The sequence below is a fragment of the Osmerus eperlanus genome, chromosome 2 (genome assembly GCF_963692335.1).
Source record: "Osmerus eperlanus chromosome 2, fOsmEpe2.1, whole genome shotgun sequence".
Lineage (NCBI taxonomy): Eukaryota > Metazoa > Chordata > Actinopteri > Osmeriformes > Osmeridae > Osmerus > Osmerus eperlanus.
In genome coordinates, this window is record NC_085019.1 from 22,025,618 (window position 1) to 22,048,704 (window position 23,087).

The following is a 23,087-nucleotide window of genomic DNA, read 5'->3' on the forward strand; positions in this document are numbered from 1 at the left end:
TGGAAGTGGAGGCGCAGGTGGGCCCTCGCTCTCCGAGCCCCACCCCCTTTAAGATCGCAGAGTCGCTGGCGTCGGCGGGCCGGAAGGGTTTCGGCGGTTCCTACGGTCGAAGCCACTCGGGGTCTCACTCCTCCTCGCACCAGCACGTGGGACGGTTCGATGCGCCCAGACAGGGCTCCACCCTCCCGCCCCGCTCTTCCTCGCCCACCCCCCTACGGAGCACCTCCCCTTCCAAACGGAGCGAGTCGACCGCCTCCCTTAACAGGAGGGGCTTCGACGGTGGCGCGTGGTCTCAGGGGCGTGAACAAAGATCGAGAAGCCCCGCACCAGGCTCCCACGGGCGAGGGGGGTTGGAGTCTGGGACCTTGCCCCGAAACTTTAAATCATTCCCTAGTTCTTCTAGTTTGAAAGTACAGTCGAACAACTTCACCGATTTCAAAAACTCTTTGCGCGGGAATGAGGTCAACAATGGCCGTGGTCATGAGAACAATCAAAGCCTTTCCCCTTCAAGGAAGGGGGGGTACCACAACCCCAGCCAATCAGCACTCCGCAAGGCCGAATCGGTTGGCTCCCTGAACGGCCGCGGGCATCGTGACTCCTCCCCTTCTGGTGCTGTAAACGGACGGGGCCTTGAGGGCCGCAACCCCTCCCCTTCAAGGAAGAGCTACGATCCCCCTGTTCCATCCCTGCTTCGCAAAGCCGGATCCGTCACGTCGCTGAACGGTCGTGGTCATCACGGTCGCTGCGGTTCCCCTATCAGAGAAGGTTACGACATCGAGAGCCAAGCTCTGCTCAGGAACACGGATGCCAGGAACGGCTTGAACGGAGCTGATCCCGAAACTCCAAGCTCCTCCCCCTCAAGGAGGGGCTACGACACAACCAACCAATCTTTACTGTGTAAGAGTGAATCCAGTAGCTACGGAAACAGCCGAGGTAGGGACAGTCAGGCTGTCTCTCCGTCAAGGAGAGGCCACGAGGCCGCCGGTCAATCGATGCTTCGGAAATCTGATGGTAACTCCTCAGTCAGAGGTCAAAACAACCTGCTGAACGGTCATGGACGGGAAAGCTCCTCCCCTTCAAGGAGGGGCTACGACCCTCCAGGCCAATCGTCGCTTCGTAAGTCGGAGACGAGCAGCTCTGTTCGAAGTCACAGTCGAGGCTCCTCCCCTTCAAGGAGGGGCTACGACCCTCCAGGCCAATTGTCGCTTCGTAAGTCGGAGACGAGCAGCTCTGTGCGAAGTCACAGTCGAGGCTCCTCCCCTTCAAGGAGGGGCTACGACCCTCCAGGCCAATCGTCGCTTCGTAAGTCAGAGACGAGCAGCTCTGTTCGAAGTCACAGTCGAGGCTCCTCCCCTTCAAGGAGGGGCTACGACCCTCCAGGCCAATCGTCGCTTCGTAAGTCAGAGACGAGCAGCTCTGTTCGAAGTCACAGTCGAGGCTCCTCCCCTTCAAGGAGGGGCTACGACCCTCCTGGCCAATCGTCGCTTCGTAAGTCGGAGACGAGCAGCTCTGTGCGAAGTCACAGTCGAGGCTCCTCCCCTTCAAGGAGGGGCTACGACCCTCCTGGCCAATCGTCGCTTCGTAAGTCGGAGACGAGCAGCTCTGTGCGAAGTCACAGTCGAGGCTCCTCCCCTTCAAGGAGGGGCTACGACCCTCCTGGCCAATCGTCGCTTCGTAAGTCGGAGACAAGCAGCTCTGTGCGAAGCCACAGTCGGGACATGGGGGGGAGCCATGAGGCCCCCAGCCAATCACAGAGGAGGAAGACCGACAACAGCGGCTCCCTCAACAGCCAGAGCCATGACAACGTTAGCCCCTCCCCTTCCAGGCGAGGCGTCAGAATTGAGCCTTCAGATCTGTCCGTCCAAAGGAAGGCCACCAACAGAGACCCCAGCCTGTCCTCTCAGAGACAGAGCACCTACGGTGACTCGAAGACAGACTCCGCCCAGTCACCTGGCTCCTGGCGTAGCTCCTCCCACTCTCTCCGTGGCTCCTCCCAGTCCCGCGCCACCTCCCCTTCCCGGCACGCCCACGACCACCGGACACTGGCCACCTTTTCTCACAAAGCCGTCATCGTGGACACCGCCGCCAGGGGTTTCAGCGGCAGCAGTAGGCGTGGCCTGGGGCCCCGTAGCCCCTCCCCCCCGGATGACAATCGATCGCTGGCGTCCAATGAGCACATCCGAGGCCCCGTCCCCTCCCACATGCAGAGACACACGTCCTCCCAGAGTTCCGTGGACTCTTCAGAGTCCGGCCAGCTGTCGGGGGGGTCGGGGGCATCGGGGGGGCGGAACAGGGAGGAGTACGCCATGATGGCCGACCTTCCCAAGGCCAAACCTGTCCTTCAGAGGGAGGGCCCTGGACCAGGGACACAGACCCTGACCCGGCCCTCCAGCAGACAGGAGCTCTTTAAGCCAGCCAGGTCAGTGCTGCTACCAAATCTAATCTAATTTTATTTACAGAGGGGGGTCAGATGGCTGAGCGGTTAGGGAATCGGGCTACTAATCAGAAGGTTGCTGGTTCGATTCCCAGCCCTGCATAATGACGTGTCCTTGGGCAGGGCACTTCACCCTACTTGCCTCGGGGGAATGTCCCTGTACTTACTGTAAGTCGCTCTGGATAAGAGCGGCTGCTAAATGACTAAATGTAAATTTACAGTGCACTGTCATTGTAAAATCAAAGAATAAACAAGGCCCATTTCATACAACTGCTCCCAAAGATGATTGGTAAGATTGAGAACTGACGGGAAAGTACGACGTAGCACAATAATACTCACTCTGGCTCCACAGTGTTTGTGCGTGGCAGTATCCGTATCAGGTCACCTATCAAATCATTCTTCCATTAACTGTGGTGGTGTTTACCTACTGTTCCAGCCACTCCCTAAGCAAGCATCCGTCCAGGGAGTGGGAGGATCCAGCGGACCTGGAGAGAGACCACACTGGGCGGCAGTATGGAGGAGGTAGTGGCAGGCTGTCCAGAGCTCACTCCTCCACCTCACTACACATGCAGGTAGGAACTCTAGGATATCTAACTCTAGGATATCTAACTCTAGGATATCTAACTCTAGGATCTCTAACTCTAGGATCTCTAACTCTAGGATATCTAACTCTAGGATATCTAACTCTAGGATATCTAACTCTAGGATCTCTAACTCTAGGATCTCTAACTCTAGGAAATCTAACTCTAGGATCTGTAACATTAGGATCTCTAACTCTGAGAATGTTGCATCAAAAGATGCAATATGTTAAGAGGGGATTTTTTTTTTGAAAGAAGACTGATATTCATGTTCATCTTGGATAGGCGACTCTCTAACTCAAACTCTCTATCTCGTTTAGATAGGAGTTAGGGGAAGCTGAGAGCATATGGCCATTGTGTGCTTAATATCATCTGCATGATATGTAAATGTTCCTTTGAGAGTTTTTTTTACTTTCGATGTGAACTTTCACCTGCCTGGCGGTTTTGCTACAGTATCTGTGAATCCCTCCATCACAGAGAGCCAGCAGCCCCGCTGTTGAGGAGAGCAGTCCATGGCGGGGTCACCATCAAAGACATCCTTCAGAGCAAATGCAGGTCTGGCCATGTTTTTTTTTCTCTTTTACGTTTCATTTTGAATGGTCGGAGATATGTCGCACTGAATGCATAATGATATCAATGACGGTAAAGTTGTGGTAGAGAAAAAAGTATAGACTTTTTTAAGTAGTGCACCTTTTTTTGAGAGTCTTCTCACATTCTGTGGTCTCCCCGTTGGCTTGTCTTCACCTACACCCCTGCAGGCATTTCGTAAGAGAGAGCTTTGTCAACTGCGGGCTACTGAGGCATGCGCTTCAAATTCCTGGTTTGGGACCAAGCTTTCACAGAAGGCTATTGGGAAAACGTAAATTTATTCAGCAAAATAACATCGAAGGATCGTATTACTTTAAAGAAAGTGACACAAAAGCCATGATGCTGTTTATAATGACATCCCATGACAGTCATGATATCAAAACTTTGATTTGGGATTCGCCCTTTACACCAGAGACTGTATTTATTATGCAAACGTTGGTAATGCAGATCACCTGATTGGCTAGACTGTCCTTGTTTGCGCAAAGAATAGCCTGGGATCCGCCCTGGAAGTGGCAAACAGGGCGAGAGTGCAGATCTCGCTTCAGTTGAACTGACTGCCTGAAAGTTGTGAAATTGAGGATATGCAGTTGAATGCGACAAAAGCTTGCGTTTAGTTTGTAATCGTACCCCATTTTCTGCACCAATTAGCTAGGGAAAGGGCGCATTGAATGATAAGATACGCTTCATCGATAAAAGATTCGTAGAAATGGCGGGTTTTGTTTTAATTTCGCGTAGCCTCCAGCGGGCAGACAAGTTTTTACCCGAACGGATTAGTTAGAAAATTGAGTCGGTATCCTCGGCCAGTTTATCTACCAAATGTACTTGTTGGTCAAGTAGGCCTATAAACTTTTTTAAAGTAATAATTCATTCCTCCTATTCATTTCTCTCGTTTGCTGACTGGACCCAACAATCATGACGGTAAGTTGTCTCGCCCTTTTGGTCACCGTGTGTGACTAAATATCTCGGATATTGGAAACTTTTTATGCCCCCGTTTGTACCTTACTCTAACGCAAGTGTTCATGCATACACCGTCGAATTTGAAATATAGCCTTAAGCTGCATGTGACAGTGGGGATTAAAATAGAGTAATTGTTTAGATGAGTGGGTGCGCCTTTTTCCTGTTCTTGTTGTCTCATGTATCTTTGGAACTTGCTCTTTTATTTCCGTGTCTATGTGGATTTGCCCGGGGCTGTAGTGGGTACAATTACCATAACAAATAAAACAGTCGAGTATGCCTGAGGGAACAGGTTTAGCTTGTGTGTTTACAGTAGACAGTGTCATTGCTTGGCCCCTACGTGGCAATTAAACAACCATGTCCTCCATATGGTCACTGTTGGCACGTGCAGCCTCCCACCCGCCCATACAGTCCTATAGGCTCCCCTGTCCAATCAGAAACCCCCTAGGAAAGCTTGCAGGTGAATGCAGTTGTTATACAGTTGGAGAAGTCCAAACCCTGCGCCCTTATAGTTCAGATAATCGGATTAATGGCTACATTCCTGCAAGAAGCGAAACAGCGTGGATTCTGCCTTGCTGGTGAGGCCAGGGCGACGTCACAGGCTCACGACAACATCGGACAGTCGCTTACGCCTCCGTCGTTCTCAAACGCTCGGAAGCTTCCCTTCCTCGTGGCTCTTCCTCCTGGTCCTAACCGGAGAGGCAGCACAGCATCGCCGAGGCGTCGCTATGACGACCCAACCTGCCCTTCCATCCGCTCAATAAAGGTGAAGGAAGGAAGAGGAGGACTCGTAGCGGAACATATTTAGTAGTCTGTCGCCGTCCAGTCAGACGACAAAAGATGTCTCCTATGGAGGTCTTTGTCTGAATGCAGAATGATCTCAACTGTCTGAATGTGACCCAGCATCTTGATATTGGCCTTGCATATGTGCCAATTCGTTCTTTTCCATCACATCCACAAAGTGACGTATTTGTCGTTCGCCTACGTCAAGAGTTCATGGTTATGGAGAAGGTAAAGGGATGAGCTTCCAAACCACCGGGTCTTTAGACACCTGGGCCTCTCGTGAGACACTCCGCCCTCAGCCCGTCATTGGCTGTTTTTAGACCCTGTAATGGGTGGTTTTGCAGAACTAAGACCGGCGACGTGGTTGGGTGGTTACAAGGTGGGCATGTATTATAATCCCTTGTTATAACCTCCCAGACTCCCTCCCCGCAACACACAAACCTGAGGGAGGGAGGAGGGAGGAGGGGGGGGGTGAACAAACAGTGGACGGAATGCAGATTGTGGAAGAAAAAAAACAAAAAGTTACTTATAGCTTAACCACACACACAAACGCACACTCTGTCACACACACACACACACACTCACAAGCGTTCCAAGAACTGCTGGCTTTCACAAGCGTGTGTGTCAACAGCACACAGTCACACTGGTATACCTCAAGAGAAGAAGACCGTTCTGCGTACTCAAGGGGCCAGGGTTTTAGTTCATTCACGCCACTTTGTCTCTTAAAAGTGTCCAGCGCTTTCCGTATTTGGCCTCGCCGTTTAGGGGATGCGGGCGACCCCTGTCCGCTAGCTACCCAGGCTGCGATAGCTGATGGGGGCGTGCCGGGTGCCAGATTAGTCGAGCTCTCTGTCTTTGTCTCTCTCTCTCTCTCTGCCCTCTGTGCGTCCCATTATCGATTTCTCCGTGCACAAAGGATATCTCTCTCCTTCCCTCTCTCTTTCCGTCACACTCTCAATTTCGGTGTCTCTCTGCTGCCATCTGTCTCTCCATCTCGCAAATCTCATCCAATATGCATTTCCTTATTTCTCCCCCCTCCTCCTCCTCCTCCTCTCTCCCTCCCTTTCTTTCATTGTGCGATGTGCTTCCTGTTGTTCATCACACGTCTTAAACCGATACACCCTCTTCCTCCGCTCACGATGTGGAGACGTGTTCAGCGTGAACAGCAGTTGGGCGTCATACCATGTTAGGCTGTTAGCGTCATAGCCTACATGCAACCAGGAGGAATGGAAGGGGTCTTTTCATGTGGACGTGAACACCTTCCACGCACGCACGCACACACACACACACACACACACACACACACACACACACACACACACACTGACACAGACATCCATTGTTCTGCCTTTTGTCTTTGTAACAGTGCCTTGAAATTGTGGCACCTTGAATACCAGTTAACATGACACTCTCCCCCCCCCTCCCCCCCACCTCTCTCTCTCCCTCCGTTTCTCCCCTCTCTCTCTTGCCTTCTCCGTTTTCTCTCTCCCCGCACAGCCCGACCTCCTCAACTTCAAGAAGGGATGGATGTCGAAACTGGACGACCACGGCGAGGTAACGCACCCCATCCCTGCCCCGTCTCGTCCACCTCTCGTTCACGCTCCTTCCCGCGTGCATGTCCCCCCCCCCCCACCTGGCCCCGCCCCTAAGGAGAAAGGTTGTGTGTGTGTGTGTAAGCGGATAGCTGCAGACCATCCCAGGTGTTCTCTCACCTGAGAGCACGGCGAGGCCGTGCCGCGACAGGTGTGTGCGCTCCGGCGTGATGCGATTGAGTAAGATCCGAACTCTGCCGTGTGTGTGTGTGGGCGTTGGTGTGCGCGTCTGTGTGCATACTCCAGAGAGCCCAAACCATATCATGTTGTCTGCTGTAAAGAAGGCTGCACGTCTTAGACGGACGAAATCCTCTCCCTCCCTCCCCGGAGAGATTTTGACCATGATAAAGACAGACATGGAAGACTCGAATGTGAAGCGCCTGTGCGTCACATCTTGTCACCTGTTTACTCTCTCCCACTCACTCACCCTGTCAAAAATGTTCTCCCCGTCCCTCTCCCACTCTCTCACATGGGCATCCCCTCTTGGGTTGACATGTTTCTCTCTCCCTCTCCTTGTCTCATGCTCTCTCTCGCTCTCGCTCTCTCTCTCTAGTGGAAGAAGCACTGGTTTGTGCTGACAGACGCTGGTCTGAGGTACTACAGAGACTCTGGGGCTGAGGAGGTATGTTTTGAAGTATTCTAGACATCTACTTCAGTAGTAGTTACGTTCAAGTTACTCTTCAGAAACGGTCAATCCCTTTGGTCTTTTCTCTTCGTCAGTTCTGTAAAGTATTACATGTCGCGATGAGAGCAAAATGTGCCAAACTGTGCTTTCAGGGTGCGCGTGTGTGTGTTCTCGAGGACCGCTCATGCACATGGTGTCAGTTCCCCCTCACCAGGTGTACTTTCCTCCCGCAGAAAGACGACCTGGACGGAGAGATCGACCTCAAGTCCTGCGTCAAGGTGTCTGAGTTTGACGTGGAGAAGAACTACGGCTTTCAGATCCAGGTGAGGGTCATGCCTGCCAGCCGTCCTCTTCGGACTGGGGATTGTGCCAGAACTCTCTCTCCCCCTCTCTACCCCCCTCTCCCCCCCCCCTCCCCCCCAACCCAACCCTTTCTCTCTCGCTCTCGCTCTCTCTGTCTCTTCTTAACTGTCGTTCATCCCTCCGCTGCTCAGACGCGCGAGGTCGTGGTCACGCTGTCGGCCATGACGGCTGGGATCAGGAGGAACTGGATCGAGGTGTTGAGGAAGAGCATCCGGCCCAGCACGTCCCCGGACCTCACACAGTGAGTTTGACACACACACACTCACACACACACACACACACACACACACACACACACACACTCTCTTGGGCTCCCCCTCACCTCTCTGTCTGCCTTTCTCTCTCTCTCTCCCTCCACTTTTCCCCTCTCTCACCCCATATCATCAGAGGGCCTCAGAAGTGGTATGCTTGGGTGCTCAAGGGTGCCTTCCATGCCTCCCCAGTCTCAGTAATCTGTAGGAATGTTCCGGTGCTCACAGTGAGTCACGCTCTTTTCTCGCAGTTTCGGGAGGCGCCGTCACTTCATCAACATGTACTCTTTGTTTTCCTCTCTCTCCCTCTTTCTCTCTCTCTCCCTCTTTCACTCGCTCTCCCCCTCACCCCCCCCCCCTCCTCCTCCAGGCTGCCAGACAGCAGCAGTGACAAGGAGAACTCCCACGCTCGCTCCGTGACCCCCTCCACCCGCCGCCCCTCCACCCGCCACGGGGAGTTGAGGACCGATGTCCCCCCCGCCGCCCGGAGGTTCGACCATGTGGAGCTCTCGCCGGTCCCCGCCCTCGCCAGTCCCCTACCGGCCATGCAGAGAGAGGCGGGGGAGGGCCAGGGCAGGGAGCACGCCCAATGGCAGGAGGAGAGGAACCGGGACGCCACCAGCAGCCAATGGGAGGCGGTGCTGTCGAGGAAGGGGCCCGGCCTCGGTTCGGACCCCAGGCTACGGATGGAGACGGAGATCGAGAGGAAGTGGGCGGAGTTTGAGCGCCTGCCCTTGAAGGAGATGAGGTCGTTGCCGCCAATGGGCTCGCGGCCCGTCGGGCTTCAAGCCAATGAGGCGCTGCAGAGGGAGGTAGTGCGTGGAGTGGATTTGTTCCCCCTAATTTGCTAAATAACTCGGCGGTTAGACGCAAATTAACCCTTCATCTGTTCGCTCGGATGAAGTCGAACCCTCGTTTCGGCCTGTTAACCCTTTACGTTTCCCTTCAGTCGGTCATGCATGCTGTCATATCATCTCTCCAGCAGTGCTGTCTATCTGTCCAACTGTAGGGGACAGTCAGGTGGGGGCAGTGTTAAAATTAGACTTTGTGGGTGTATCCAGTAAAACAGGCACTCGTTAACCAGAGAGGCTATGAAATCCAGGTATCTCCCTGCTTTCAGTGCCTGAAGGTATTTCCCACGTGCATACCTGTGGCATTATCCCAACAGACACTGACGGGAGATGGAGGGAGTAGGTTATCTCTAGTGAGTTCCATCGAACTTGTTTTGAGGGTGATGTCACCTTCCGGAATATTCCGTTCAACCGTACCTAAAACCTTGTGTGAGTACAGACCTTGATGTAGCCGGTAGACATGGGAAAAGGCTGCCGGGTAGCAGCACTGCTGAAGGGCCGGTTCCGTGCTGGTGGTTGCTGTGCGTGTGGTGTGTGCTGGGGAGGTGCATGGGGTGTTTTTAGCTGTCCTCGCTGCTCATTTGGTGAGCTTTACCGTTGTCTCTCTCTCTTTCTCCATCTGTCTCTCTCTCTCTCTCTGCCCATTTCTCACTCCATCTCTGTCCATCTCTCTCCGTCCATCTCTCTCCCTCCATCTCTCTCCCTCCATCTCTCTCACTCCATCTCTCTCCCTCCATCTCTCTCTCCCTCCATCTCTCTCTCCCTCCATCTCTCTGTCCATCTCTCTCCCTCCATCTCTCTGTCCATCTCTCTCTCCCTCCATCTGTCCATCTCTCTCACTCCATCTCTCTCCCTCCATCTCTCTCTCTCCCTCCATCTCTCTCTCCCTCCATCTCTCTCTCCCTCCATCTCTCTCTCTCCCTCCATCTCTGTCCATCTCTCACTCCATCTCTCTCACTCCATCTCTCTCACTCCATCTCTCTCACTCCATCTCTCTCTCACTCCATCTCTCTCTCCCTCCATCTCTGTCCATCTCTCTCACTCCATCTCTCTCACTCCATCTCTCTCACTCCATCTCTCTGTCCATCTCTCCCTCCATCTCTCTGTCCATCTCTCTCTCCCTCCATCTCTCCATCTCTCTGTCCATCTCTCTCTCCCTCCATCTGTCCATCTCTCTCCCTCCATCTCTCTCCCTCCATCTCTCTCCCTCCATCTCTCTCTCCCTCCATCTCTCTCTCCCTCCATCTCTCTCTCCCTCCATCTCTCTGTCCATCTCTCTCTCCCTCCATCTCTCTCCCTCCATCTCTCTCCCTCCATCTCTCTCTCCCTCCATCTCTCTCTCCCTCCATCTCTCTCTCCCTCCATCTCTCACTCCATCTCTCTCCCTCCATCTCTCTCACTCCATCTCTCTGTCCATCTCTCTCTCCCTCCATCTGTCCATCTCTCTCCCTCCATCTCTCTCCCTCCATCTCTCTGTCCATCTCTCTCTCCCTCCATCTGTCCATCTTTCTCTCCCTCCATCTGTCCATCTTTCTCTCCCTCCATCTGTCCATCTCTCTCACTCCATCTCTCTCACTCCATCTCTCTCACTCCATCTCTCTCACTCCATCTCTCTCCCTCCATCTCTCTCTCCCTCCATCTCTCTCTCCCTCCATCTCTCTCTCCCTCCTTCTCTGTCCATCTCTCTCTCCCTCCATCTCTCCATCTCTCTGTCCATCTCTCTCTCCCTCCATCTCTCTCTCCCTCCATCTCTCTCTCCCACCATCTCTCCATCTCTCTGTCCATCTCTCCTTCTCACCCTCAGGTGGCGTCTCTGAGGCAGCAGCTGGAGCATTTGCATGGGGGAGGGGGGCGAGGAGGCGGTCCCGAGGCGCCGTGGGGGCGGAGCCTGGAGGCCATGGAGCGCGCCCACCGGCAGGCACTGGAGGAGCTGCAGAAACAACATGGCCGCCAGACCAGGGAGCTGGAGGCGGAGAGAGACCGGCTGCTGGAGGAGGAGACCCAGGCCACAGCACAAGGTCAGAGGTCAACTGAGGCCCCCGTCTGAATATGTCAGGGGTGGGCGATATATCGAATGTACTCTACGTTTTGTGGCTTGTTCTACGTGGGATGTAGTTTGTTTATATCGCGAACGTTGAGAATAAATAGTCACAGGATTTTCTTCCACGGGAAAGCATTATAACCGCTTTTAAAGACCGCGTTCAGAGGTGAAATTTCGCCCCCAGTCGTTTTCAGTTTAAGTGGTTGGAGCCCACTTTAAACAAAACAATTTTTGGGGGGGGGGTGATTTTGCATTTCCTTGTTGGGTCCGAAATTCTAGCTGCATAGCAAGTGTCTCAGGCCATCTGCAGTGCGTGTTACAATGTACAGTACCAGGGGGTGGTGCTCCTGAAAACAACAATGTCAATACCGCTCCAGTGCTTGTCAGATAACACAACCTGACTCTGTGTGTGTGTCAGTGATGGAGGCACTGAAGAAGGCCCACATGGAGGAGCTGGAGAGGGAGGTGGAGATGGCCAGGAGGATGGGGGGCGGAGCCGACCCACAAACCTTGCGTGGCCAACAGCAGTGAGTGTTCACCCCACACAGCATTTACACACACACACACACACACAGGACCGAAACACAGGTGAAAAGTTGAAGGTTTTCGTTACCTGTGTGTTTCTTTTGCACCTGTGTGTTTCTTTTGCACCTGTGTGTTTCGGTCCTGTATGTTTCGGTCCTGTGTGTTTCTTTTCACCTGTGTGTTTCGGTCCTGTGTGTTTCTTTTCACCTGTATGTTTCGGTCCTGTGTGTTTCTTTTCACCTGTATGTTTCGGTCCTGTGTGTTTCTTTTCACCTGTATGTTTCGGTCCTGTGTGTTTCTTTTCACCTGTATGTTTCGGTCCTGTGTGTTTCTTTTCACCTGTATGTTTCGGTCCTGTGTGTTTCTTTTCACCTGTGTGTTTCGGTCCTGTGTGTTTCTTTTCACCTGTATGTTTCGGTCCTGTGTGTTTCTTTTCACCTGTGTGTTTCGGTCCTGTGTGTTTCTTTTCACCTGTGTGTTTCGGTCCTGTGTGTTTCTTTTCACCTGTATGTTTCGGTCCTGTGTGTTTCTTTTCACCTGTGTGTTTCGGTCCTGTGTGTTTCTTTTCACCTGTATGTTTCGGTCCTGTGTGTTTCTTTTCACCTGTGTGTTTCGGTCCTGTGTGTTTCTTTTCACCTGTGTGTTTCGGTCCTGTGTGTTTCTTTTCACCTGTATGTTTCGGTCCTGTGTGTTTCTTTTCACCTGTGTGTTTCGGTCCTGTGTGTTTCTTTTCACCTGTATGTTTCGGTCCTGTGTGTTTCTTTTCACCTGTGTGTTTCGGTCCTGTGTGTTTTGAGTCACTCTTAGTGGTCTTGGCACACGGCCTCCCGTTCTTCGCTTTAACTGAATGTTTTGATTCGCTACATCCTGTTAACCATGTGCAGTCTGGCATGTTGATAAAGACTCTGCTACTGTTTGACTGTAAATACACAAGGCTCACTCTGATTGGAGGAATATGGAGGGTCATGGACTGCTGCTTTAAACACTGATCAACGTTTTCAAAAGTCGAACATAAATGGAAAAATGCTTCAGTTACATTTTGTTCATAAGTATTTTGGGGGTTGCCAATAATTGTGGCATGTGGTCATGTTCAAAATATAGATTTCTTCGTGAACATTTATTTTCATTGTGACATCAGTGTGACATTAAGCTAAATTAGGAGCGTCAGTACCTATCTAGTTATTGCACACAAAAATATATAGTATTGCGTATACTGAGTATGTTCAGTATGGTAGGACAGTCCTGTAAAGAGTATAGTGCTGGTAAAGGCATACTACAATACTTCCATGTCTTGTCTTGCTCCCCCCCCAGGGCAGAGCAGCAGGCCCTCCAGAGGGAGCTGGCCGCTCTGTCAGAGCGCTACTCCCACAAGTGTCTGGCGCTGAACCGCGCCCAGCAGAGCAGCGCGGAGATGGAGCGACAGACCAGCCTGAAGGAGAGAGACATGGAGCAGCTGAGGAAGGAGAACCAGGTGAGAGCCACCTGAGGTCACCACCCACACCCACCTCCCAGCTCACCAGCCAGGCTGGGGGGTGGGGGGGGAGGTGCAGGGAGGTGTGGGTGATGGGTCCTGGGATGTGTCAGTGATGGGCTCGTGATTCTGTTAGATATCGTTAGTACGTTTATCAACCATGGTGTAAGTACTTTTGGCTTTTTCTGCTTTTTTGGAAATTGAGTTTGAGATTGGGGAAAGATGAGGGGAGGCATGCAGCAAAGTGCCCAGGCTGGAATCGAACCTGCCGCTGTAAGCCCTCAGGCCATGTTGTACATGCTCCACCCGGCGAGCCATCCTTTATTCATCGTTTTAATGACGTTTATAAATTGACAATGGTTGGTTTTAATGCACAAACATGGGTCGGAGATCCTTGTTCAGCCAAACGTAAGCGCAAGCTCCTCTCCCCCTCCAGGACCTCCAGGCGCGCCTGGCCCAGGAGATGACCCGCACGCTCTCCCTCGCCGCGGGACCAGGCTCGGAGCGTATCACCACCAGCAACCACCACCAGGACAGGACTTCCACTGAACAGGAGGTGGGTTATGATGGGAACAAGGGTATTGTATAGTTTAATAATAAAGTAACATTTTTTTTTTATACACATTTTCTTCTGTATTTGTGCTGCAATAAAGTTCAGTCTTTTAATTTCTTTGTCTTTAAGCATTTTTGCTTAACTTTCTTTGCCTAAGACTTTTTTTACATTTTACAATTCTTTGTCATTTAGCAGACGCTCTTATCCAGAGCGACTTACAGTAAGTACAGGTACATTCCCCCGAGGCAAGTAGGGGGAAGTGCCTTGCCCAAGGACACAACGTCATTTTTTCACAGCCGGGAATCGAACTGGCAACCTTCAGATTACTAGCCCGATTCCCTAACCGCTCAGCCACCTGACTCCCCAAGACTTCTTCACAATACTGTATATTTCCGCGTCTTTGGAAACGCAGAATGTTGGAGATCATTTCTTAGATCATCGAATGGACGCTCAGTCATCGGTTAAATCAAAATACACAGTGGCTTTATTCATCTCAATACAGGTTATACACAATTCATTGACATTCTCGCGCTGAGAAGCCCGACATTATACAGCAAACAGTGAAGCCTCCCCCTTCTAGTCTTAAACAGTCACAAGATATCAAGTTGTTCCATGTCAATAATTAATATGCCAAATAGGTCGGCCTGACATTTAATTCAGGGGTCGAAGTGTTTTCATGCCCTGACTAGGCTGTTGAACTCTGCCCAAAAGTTCCTTAGTACTGCCTAATCAGTTTACACAGCTCTGCACTGCCGGGGGCAAAGTTTGGTGAAGCTCTATCTCTCCAATTGGCAGGACATTGTCTTCTTTTTATCATCGATAATTCTGTCACAGGTTCCTTTTAGGCCGGCCTTACATCAGTCAAATTACAGTTGTAGCACTGTTGACACACTGGGGGCAAGTTTCCAAGTGTTTCCATCTCCAACATGATCGAGCACAATACGAGGATGGGTGTCAGGCTGCTTTCAGTCTGGACTTGTGTGGGCTGTTGCTTCCTGTTCCGTCCAGTCTGTGTAGGCACCGAATGTTACGACCCTCCCTTGACTGGGCGAACCGAGGAAGGCTTCCGATGTCTAGGGGCGAAGGAGGGTCTAACCACTGGCAGCCAACACGAACACAGACGAGGGTGTCGATACAACCGTGTGTTTATTATACAGACAAGGCGTCACAGGAGAACAAGGGGACGATGAACGGGGCCAAAGGAATGAAAGCAATAACAGTGCTAATTAACCTGCCTAACCCAAATGATGCCTCTCTATCAAAAACGACATGGGGCGGCACCGTTCCTCGCCTAGTGCGATAACAAGGGAGTAAGCTGCCGTGATGGAAGTGTATGCCCATGGGCTGCATTAGCTAGCTAGCTAGCTAGCTGCATTAAGCTAGCTGCATTAGCTAGCTAGCTGCATTAGCTAGCTAGCTGCATTAGCTAGCTAGATGCATTAGCTAGCTAGCTGCATTAGCTAGCTAGATGCATTAGCTGCATTAGCTCAGCTCCAAGTGTTGTAGGGAGTGAAAGGGGAACTGTGACAGTGATGTCACAGTTGGGCTGTTGAACAACACACCACTAAAAACAAACGCTCTTTCATAGATTCAAGAGACTTCCAGACTAGGTTCCAGACTACTTTTCTCCTGAAGGCGCTGTCATGTTTGAGGGATTTTGTACATGCATTCCTGGAGTGTCCGCCGTGTCTGAGGCGTGGAATGTGTTTGGTGTGGGTGTTATTGTCATCATTGCCTTGTGGTGAACATTGCTGCTGTTTTGGTCCCAGGTCCTCCTCAGGGTGAAGGAGAACGTGGTCCAGTACCTGCATAAGGAGATCAGCTGCCTCAGAAACGAGCTGCAGTTCCTCACCTCGGTACGTCCGGGTTTTGATCTGGCTGTGGATTTCAGTGTGACTTATTACGGGAATCAACCCGACACAGAACGGGTTCTCAATCTCGTCCGTTTCCTGTGTATGACCCTGTGTATGACCCTGTGTGTGACCCTGTGTATGACCCTGTGTGTGACCTCCCCCCCCCCCCCCCCCCCCCCCCCCAGGAGAAGCGCGTGGCCTGCGAGCGCTCCGAGGAGCTCCAGGGGGAGCTGAGCAGCCTGAAGAGCCGGAGTGAGCGTGAGCTCCAGGGTGTGAGGGAGCACCTGAGGCTGGCCATGGCTGCCCTGCACGAGGGCCAGGTCCTGGGGAACAGCCTGGAGCACTGACACCCCCCACCACCAGACCTGGAGAGAGGTAGGACTGGTGGAGAGAGAGATGGTCTCGGTGGGGGTAGAGAAGGAGGGAGAGAGAGAGAGAGAGGTAAGACAGGTGGGGAGAGAGATGGTCTAGGTGGGGGAAGAGGGAGAGAGAGAGAGGTAAGACAGGTGGGGAGAGAGATGGTCTAGGTGGGGGAAGAGGGAGAGGGAGAGAGGTAGGACAGCTGGGGAGAGAGATGGTCTAGGTGGGGGAAGAGGGAGAGAGGTAGGACAGCTGGGGAGAGAGATGGTCTAGGTGGGGGAAGAGGGAGAGGGAGAGAGGTAGGACAGCTGGGGAGAGAGATGGTCTAGGTGGGGGAAGAGGGAGAGAGGTAGGACAGCTGGGGAGAGAGATGGTCTAGGTGGGGGAAGAGGGAGAGGGAGAGAGGTAGGACAGCTGGGGAGAGAGATGGTCTAGGTGGGGGAAGAGGGAGAGGGAGAGAGGTAGGACAGCTGGGGAGAGAGATGGTCTAGGTGGGGGAAGAGGGAGAGGGAGAGAGGTAGGACAGCTGGGGAGAGAGATGGTCTAGGTGGGGGGAGAGAGGAACATGGAAAGGATATATTATTGGGTGTGCTCAAGCCTTCGGCGACAGCACAACCTTTGTTCTCTCACATATATATTTATTATTGTTTATTTTCGCCCCCCTAAAACTCAGTCAATATTTGGCCTACATAGACAATCTAGGTGTCAAAAGTTTCGTCTTGGTAGCGATTGAGTTGCTTCTATTGGGATTTACGTTCCGTTGCATGGTTTAGGCTCAAGTTAAGTTTTTGTGGCGAAAAGTGAAGCTAACGGTGGATAATTTGCTAGCCACAGTCACTGACGTTACTAACGTCACTACGTCACTAACGTCACGAAAACACGCGTGACTACCTGTAGCAGAATAGTCGTTTCCCATCTGTTAACTTGGGGGATAGCTAGGCTAACTATAGCTTTACTGCAAGGCAGCTGCAGAAACGCCACAGGTAAAGAGGCCAGGGTGATAACTATTTACTCATTTTACTTTGTGATGTGAAACACAATTGTGAAATGTAATGTACAATATTAGCTGATATTATTAAGGAAGTAGGCCCACATCTACTTTCGGAAACGGTAGTCTACTATTTCACTGAAGCATTAGCATCATGACATTAGCCTCTGTTGCCCGGGCAACACATACTACGGTGGTCTATGATGCATCTGTTTTCAATCGTTATTCCTCACAAATACATTTTCGTTGTAGCATTTATTATGACATTACATTACAAGTAAACGATTTGTTGGTGACATTATCATTACCTGTGGTTTCAAACCAGTGTTGCTCACTGCAATGCTGCGAGACACACTACAAAAACATCTACACAGCTGTTTAGGAAGTCAAACGGCGACAGAACATGTTCGGCACTCCCCTTACTTAAATCAAGTCTTTCAATAGGTGAAACTATCTGACTACTGTACTAACCTGAACTTCATTGCCACAGCCTAAACTTTGTCAATCTGTTCAAGAAAATATTTAATAAAAATTAATAATTAATTTCAGCCTAAACCGTACAACGGAACGTTAAATCGAATTCAACCAACGCAATCGCTACCAAGACGAACACAGCAGTAGTCTAGTACTGTACTGTAGAATAATTTACCGGGGCAGCTTCTCCACACAGGGCTATATCGCATTTTGCGTTGTTACTGACAATGATCGCTACCAGTGAGCTTTTTTATGAATGAGCGATTTTTCACTAAATAAATGTCAAGCTTATTTACGTTTTTGGGGGCATATTTTCAGTTAGCAGATGGTACTGTTTGAATCGCGATTCCATCTTCTACTGCCGGTAACGTCGTAGAATAATCTTCAAAGGGGGTTCTTTATTCATGGATTGTAGGCTACATGCCTGCAATATCACGAGAAGGGAAAACTTAAAAGGACGTTAAGTCATAGAGATTAGGTCAATTTTTACACCGGTCTGCCAAATGTATTCGTTGATTCAGCTATGAGGCTGCCTCTTGCAGGGGAAATGAGAAGACATCATATTTCATTCTACACTTCACTCGTATTTTGAGTTGTAAATAATCAATCAGAAAACAAAAGAATACGCTCACACGTCGAATTGATAGGCTCCCAATTTTCTCTGAAAAAGAGCAGTTCTGAGCATCAAAAAAAGATGCTTTTAAATCTATGTAATCTTTATAAATTATAAGTAGGCCCTATGCATTTTTATATAAAATATACCAAATATCATAAAAAAACGGACCCCTGTGCAACTGACGCAAGCAAGCAAGCACACCCTACAATTTCCCCAGAAATTGTACCCTCTCTAGTTATTATTATTATCTCAATATGATGGAGTGTTTTCCATTCTTTGTTCTTCAGTTCCACGGGCACAGAGATGACAGCTGGGAGCAGAGGAGGAGGAAGGCCTGGAGGCTGACTGGCTGAGAGGGACCGCAATAATGCCTTAACTGTCAACCATTCAGCCAACAAGAAGCTTAGACTAGGAATCATCTGATCAACAATCGGTCACATTACACTGGGTCGCGCATTATAAGTATCTGCACTTTTGTTAACGTTTTTTTTTTTTTTTTTTACTTCCGTTTTGTATGAGTGCGAGAGGGTGTGATTGAGTGAACATTTTGGTCTAAGAAACTGGAATATTTGAGGACAGACATTCTTCCCGGTGGTTGATAAACGAGAGAGAGAACACGACATGCGACAGTACAGAACGGCGTTCTATGTACCCACACATTGACAGTCTCCGCTGGGAAAAAGTTTTCCGACCCCTCCTGAAACCCCGAGGCCGTCTTCGTGTGACCTTGTGAGGGGGATGGACGGGCGCAGTGAGGAGAGGGCTGCAGCGCGACGTCCGGATTGGTCGATAGGAGATGACACTGCATAGGTTATACATGGTCTGCCCTCAGGTCTCCAGTGAGAGGAAGCATATCTCGGGGTCGAGTAGGTTCCTCAGCTTGCTGGTGAAGACTGTAGGATCTCATCACGGAGTTCACATTTTAGATGGAATACAGCATTTCTTCAACAGAACTACTAGCATCTCATCGCCTGGCTTCGTACCTACTTGTATCATGTTTACAATGTTTGTTTCTCTCTTTTCTCCACCATAAATGGGAGCTTAAATTGATTGATGTTATCACAGTTTTATTTTTAAATGAATGTTTCGTTGCTTTTAGTCATTCCTCTTTTGGACTTTGGAGAATTTACTGTTTCCATTGGGATTCATACAGGGAAAAACAGCCAATTCCTGGAAAGCCAATTAATACTAAATACAGTACTGCATTTTATGTACCTTCCTCTGTGTCCTGGATTGCTTATAAAAGGATGAATGGTGGTTATTATTTAACCTCCAATTAGTCTTTTATTTTTATTTGTAATTTTTTAACCAAGGCTGAGAAGTATATTTTGAGATCTCTCTCAACCTCCATTCCAAAACAAACAATGTTTTAGGCATGTTTGTGTGTGCCACATCAAATTACTAGTGTTGCATTAATGAGCCAATGTTTTTTTTATTGTCTTTTGTGATGAGATGAACTAGCTACCTGTATTTTGAGAAAAATAAAATCATATTTAATGTAGAGGATGTGACAAATGGAAATGACCGAAAATCGACAAAGTAAAGGCAGAACATTTTTTAAAGCTTCAAAAGAAAGGAAGCACCAGTGGTCCCCCTAAGTCTGACCCTACAAATGTATAAACAAACGAGGTGTTAAATAATATAAATGTCTGAAGGACGGCGTTCCAACAGGGCTGGAGCCTTGCCTTTATATGGAGGACTATTTCAAGTAAAATCCAGAATTTCAAGATACATTTGATATCCGTTTCATATCTGGAATTAAATAACATTTGTTATAAAGATGGAACACAGCATTCCCTGCAAAAGAAACAAAAAAACTTAGAACCTTTAAGTCACTCAGCCATAAGATGATTAGGCTACAACCTTTAGGCTTTACATAAGGGTGCTAATCTCTCCTACTGTAGAGGGGCATGACCACCCTGGAGTCAGTCACCCGTATGTACCCAACGTGCCGTGACAGACTCAACTCCCCACCGCTCTCTCCCTCCTCTTCTCTGTGTGGATATGCAGTCGTTTTCCCTGCACTTTCCCACCGATTTGTACAGGCTACAATGTTACAATTTCACAAAAAAACAAATTATATTTGTTGTGCTCAAAACATAAACTCACAACCACAGCTGAGCCTGAGCATTGAATTGGTATAACTCACTCTCGTTTATTGGTCCCCATTAGAACCATGTCTGTGTCCATCTCTGGGTTATCTTTGACCCCAAGGTGTGTCAGATCAAACAACCCCTCTGGTACCTCAGCCGGTTAGGCTCAGTCTTCTGACCCAGGGAGGGGCAGGTTAAAGGCCCTCACATTACTGAGGCTGACTGACTGATAGCAATCAGACATGGGCAGGAATGGTATTTACAGATGAGGACTCAGTCTCAGGTTCTCAGAAGAGATTTCTATCAGGTTTTTATATCCACCACTTACAAAAAAGTAAGTGGTGGATATAATAGTTTTTTTTTGTATTCTTGTCTCAAACCAGGTACTGTAGGACGGTTTGGTACTGTTGTTTTGGGTGTAGATTGCATACATTTGGATTCTGGAATGATTGCATAACTGAAGGTGTGTGTATAGTGCATCATAGAACAGGAGTTAGGAAGAACATAGTTCATGTTCATGCAAATCTCTCTTCAAACCAAGTCTGCCATGGCGGACAGCCACCGCCACGCCCAACTCTCACTCACTTTTTCTATTTTCTCCCTCTCTTCCTCTTACTTCTCAACTCCTTCACCCTCTCCCATGCCTGTGCCTCCAGGCTACTCCCATGTGGATCCGAATGATCTTCTAACCCCTCTGCGTATCTCTGTGGGAGGACTCCCCATGTTGGCCTCCATGACGAGCAGCACAGACCCTCGTTTCCGCCTCAAGTGGAGGCCCATTGTTATGGTGGGAGCAGCCCTGGCTGTGGTCCTCCTCCTCTACATCCAGCTGGGCTCCCCCCCAGCATAGCAGCCCTGGCTGTGGTCCTCCTCCTCTACATCCAGCTGGGCTCCCCCCCAGCATAGCAGCCCTGGCTGTGGTCCTCCTCCTCTACATCCAGCTGGGCTCCCCCCCAGCATAGCAGCCCTGGCTGTGGTCCTCCTCCTCTACATCCAGCTGGGCTCCCCCCAGCATAGCAGCCCTGGCTGTGGTCCTCCTCCTCTACATCCAGCTGGGCTCCCCCCCAGCATAGCAGCCCTGGGGGCTGGAGGAGCAGCCGCGCCAGCCTCGACGCCAGCCGCTACAACGACACCTATCCCCTCAGCGCCCCCGAGCGCCAACTCAGGGCACGCGCTAACGCATCGCCAGCGAGAAGAAGCTGACGTGGTTCAGCTCCATGCGGAGGGGCCACCTGCTGGTGTCCCCGAGCGGGGACCGGGTGACCGTGGAGTGGGACCAGGACAGGGTGGTGCTGGAGAGCCACCTAGCGGAGAAGGGCAGGGCGATGGAGCTGTCGGAGCTGGTGGTGTTCAACGGGAAGCTGTACACTGTGGATGACTGTACGGGAGGTCCCCGTACGGTCCCATGCCCTGGGTCATCCTGCCTGACGGCGATGGCTCGGTCGCCAAAGGTCAGTGAACCCTTTGTGCTGCCTTCGGGTCTCAATGACCCGAAGGTTCCCAACGACCCATCGTTGTGCTGCGATAACATTACCCAATACAAAAACAAATAAAAAGCAAATAAAGTCGACCACGTCAACAACAACCCAGAGTGGGTGAATGTGGTGGGGCCTTATGGGGACATTCAGCACCAGAACTGGGTTCCCATGTACAACCTGAGAAGGAGGAAGCATTTCGGAGTGGGAATAGAGACAGATTCAATGAGTCGAAGAACAGGTTTAGCAAGGCGGTGAGAGAGGCTAAACGACTGTACTCAGAGAGACTGAAGCGTCAGTTCTCTGCTAACGACTCTGCTTCTGTCTGGAGAGGGCTCAGGCAGATCACCAACTACAAGCCCAGAGCCCCCCACTCCACTAACGACTCCCGCCTGGCCAACGACCTGAATGAGTTCTACTGTAGATTTGAAAGACAATTGGACTGTCCTGATCTACCCCTTCCCACCCACGGGGCCTCCTACCTCACCCCCTCTACAGTGACAACTCTCTCCATTCAGGAGGGTGAAGTTAACAGACTTTTCAAGAGGCAGAACCCCCACAAAGCAGCTGGGCCGGACTCTGTCTCTCCTGCCACCCTCAAGCACTGCGCTGACCAGCTGTCTCCGGTGTTCACCTACATCTTTAACACCTCCCTGGAGACATGCCATGTGCCAGCCTGTCTCAAGTCCTCCACCATCATCCCTGTGCCCAAAAAGCCAAGGCCAACAGGACTCAATGACTACAGACCCGTCGCCCTGACCTCTGTGGTAATGAAGTCTTTTGAGCGCCTTGTGCTGGCACACCTCAAAGCCATCACAGACCTTTTCCTGGACCCACTGCAGTTTTCCTACAGAGCCAACAGATCTGTGGATGACGCCATTAACATGGCCCTCCACTTCACCCTACAGCACCTGGACTCCCCAGCATCCTATGCCAGGATCCTGTTTGTGGACTTCAGCTCTGCCTTCAACACCATCATCCCTGCCCTGCTTCAGGACAAGCTCTCCCAGCTGAACGTGCCCGACTCCACCTGCAGGTGGATCACAGACTTCCTGTCTGACAGGAAGCAGTGCGTTAAGCTGGGAACACAAGTCTCTGACTCCCGGTCCATCAGCACCGGATCTCCTCAGGGCTGCGTCCTTTCCCCTCTGCTCTTCTCCCTGTACACCAACAGCTGCACCTCCAGTCATCCGTCTGTCAAACTTCTGAAGTTTGCGGACGACACCACCCTCATTGGGCTCATCTCTGACGGGGATGAGTCTGACTATAGGTGGGAAGCTGACAACCTGGTGACCTGGTGTAGCCAGAACAACTTGGAGCTCAATACTCTTAAGACAGTGGAGATGGTTGTGGACTTCAGGAAGAATACAGCCCCACTCACCCCCATCACCCTGTGTGACTCCCCAGTCAACACTGTGGAGTCCTTCCGCTTCCTGGGCACCATCCTCTCCCAGGACCTCAAGTGGGAACTGAACATCAGCTCCCTCACCAAAAAAGCACAACAGAGGATGTACTTCCTACGGCAGCTGAAGAAATTCAACCTGCCAAAGACAATGATGGTGCACTTCTACACAGCCATCATTGAGTCCATCCTCACCTCTTCCATCACCGTCTGGTAC

At 50.7% G+C, this 23,087-nt stretch overlaps 1 protein-coding gene and 1 pseudogene across 1 annotated transcript; both read left to right on the forward strand.

The window, feature by feature from the left end:
- The first annotated feature begins 4,112 nt into the window (after window positions 1-4,112).
- triobpb (TRIO and F-actin binding protein b) lies at window positions 4,113-19,401 on the forward strand. Its single transcript, XM_062454764.1, has 13 exons — window positions 4,113-4,518; window positions 6,835-6,891; window positions 7,483-7,551; window positions 7,788-7,877; window positions 8,049-8,158; window positions 8,539-8,980; window positions 10,824-11,037; window positions 11,479-11,587; window positions 12,897-13,056; window positions 13,493-13,612; window positions 15,379-15,465; window positions 15,648-15,837; window positions 18,188-19,401. The coding sequence occupies exons 1-12, from the start codon at window positions 4,513-4,515 to the stop codon at window positions 15,807-15,809; spliced, it is 1,626 nt and encodes a 541-aa protein (XP_062310748.1). The 5' UTR covers window positions 4,113-4,512; the 3' UTR covers window positions 15,810-15,837; window positions 18,188-19,401.
- A 1,069-nt stretch (window positions 19,402-20,470) lies between these two features.
- Window positions 20,471-22,273, forward strand: LOC134038123 (soluble calcium-activated nucleotidase 1-like; annotated as a pseudogene).
- Window positions 22,274-23,087: the final 814 nt, after the last annotated feature.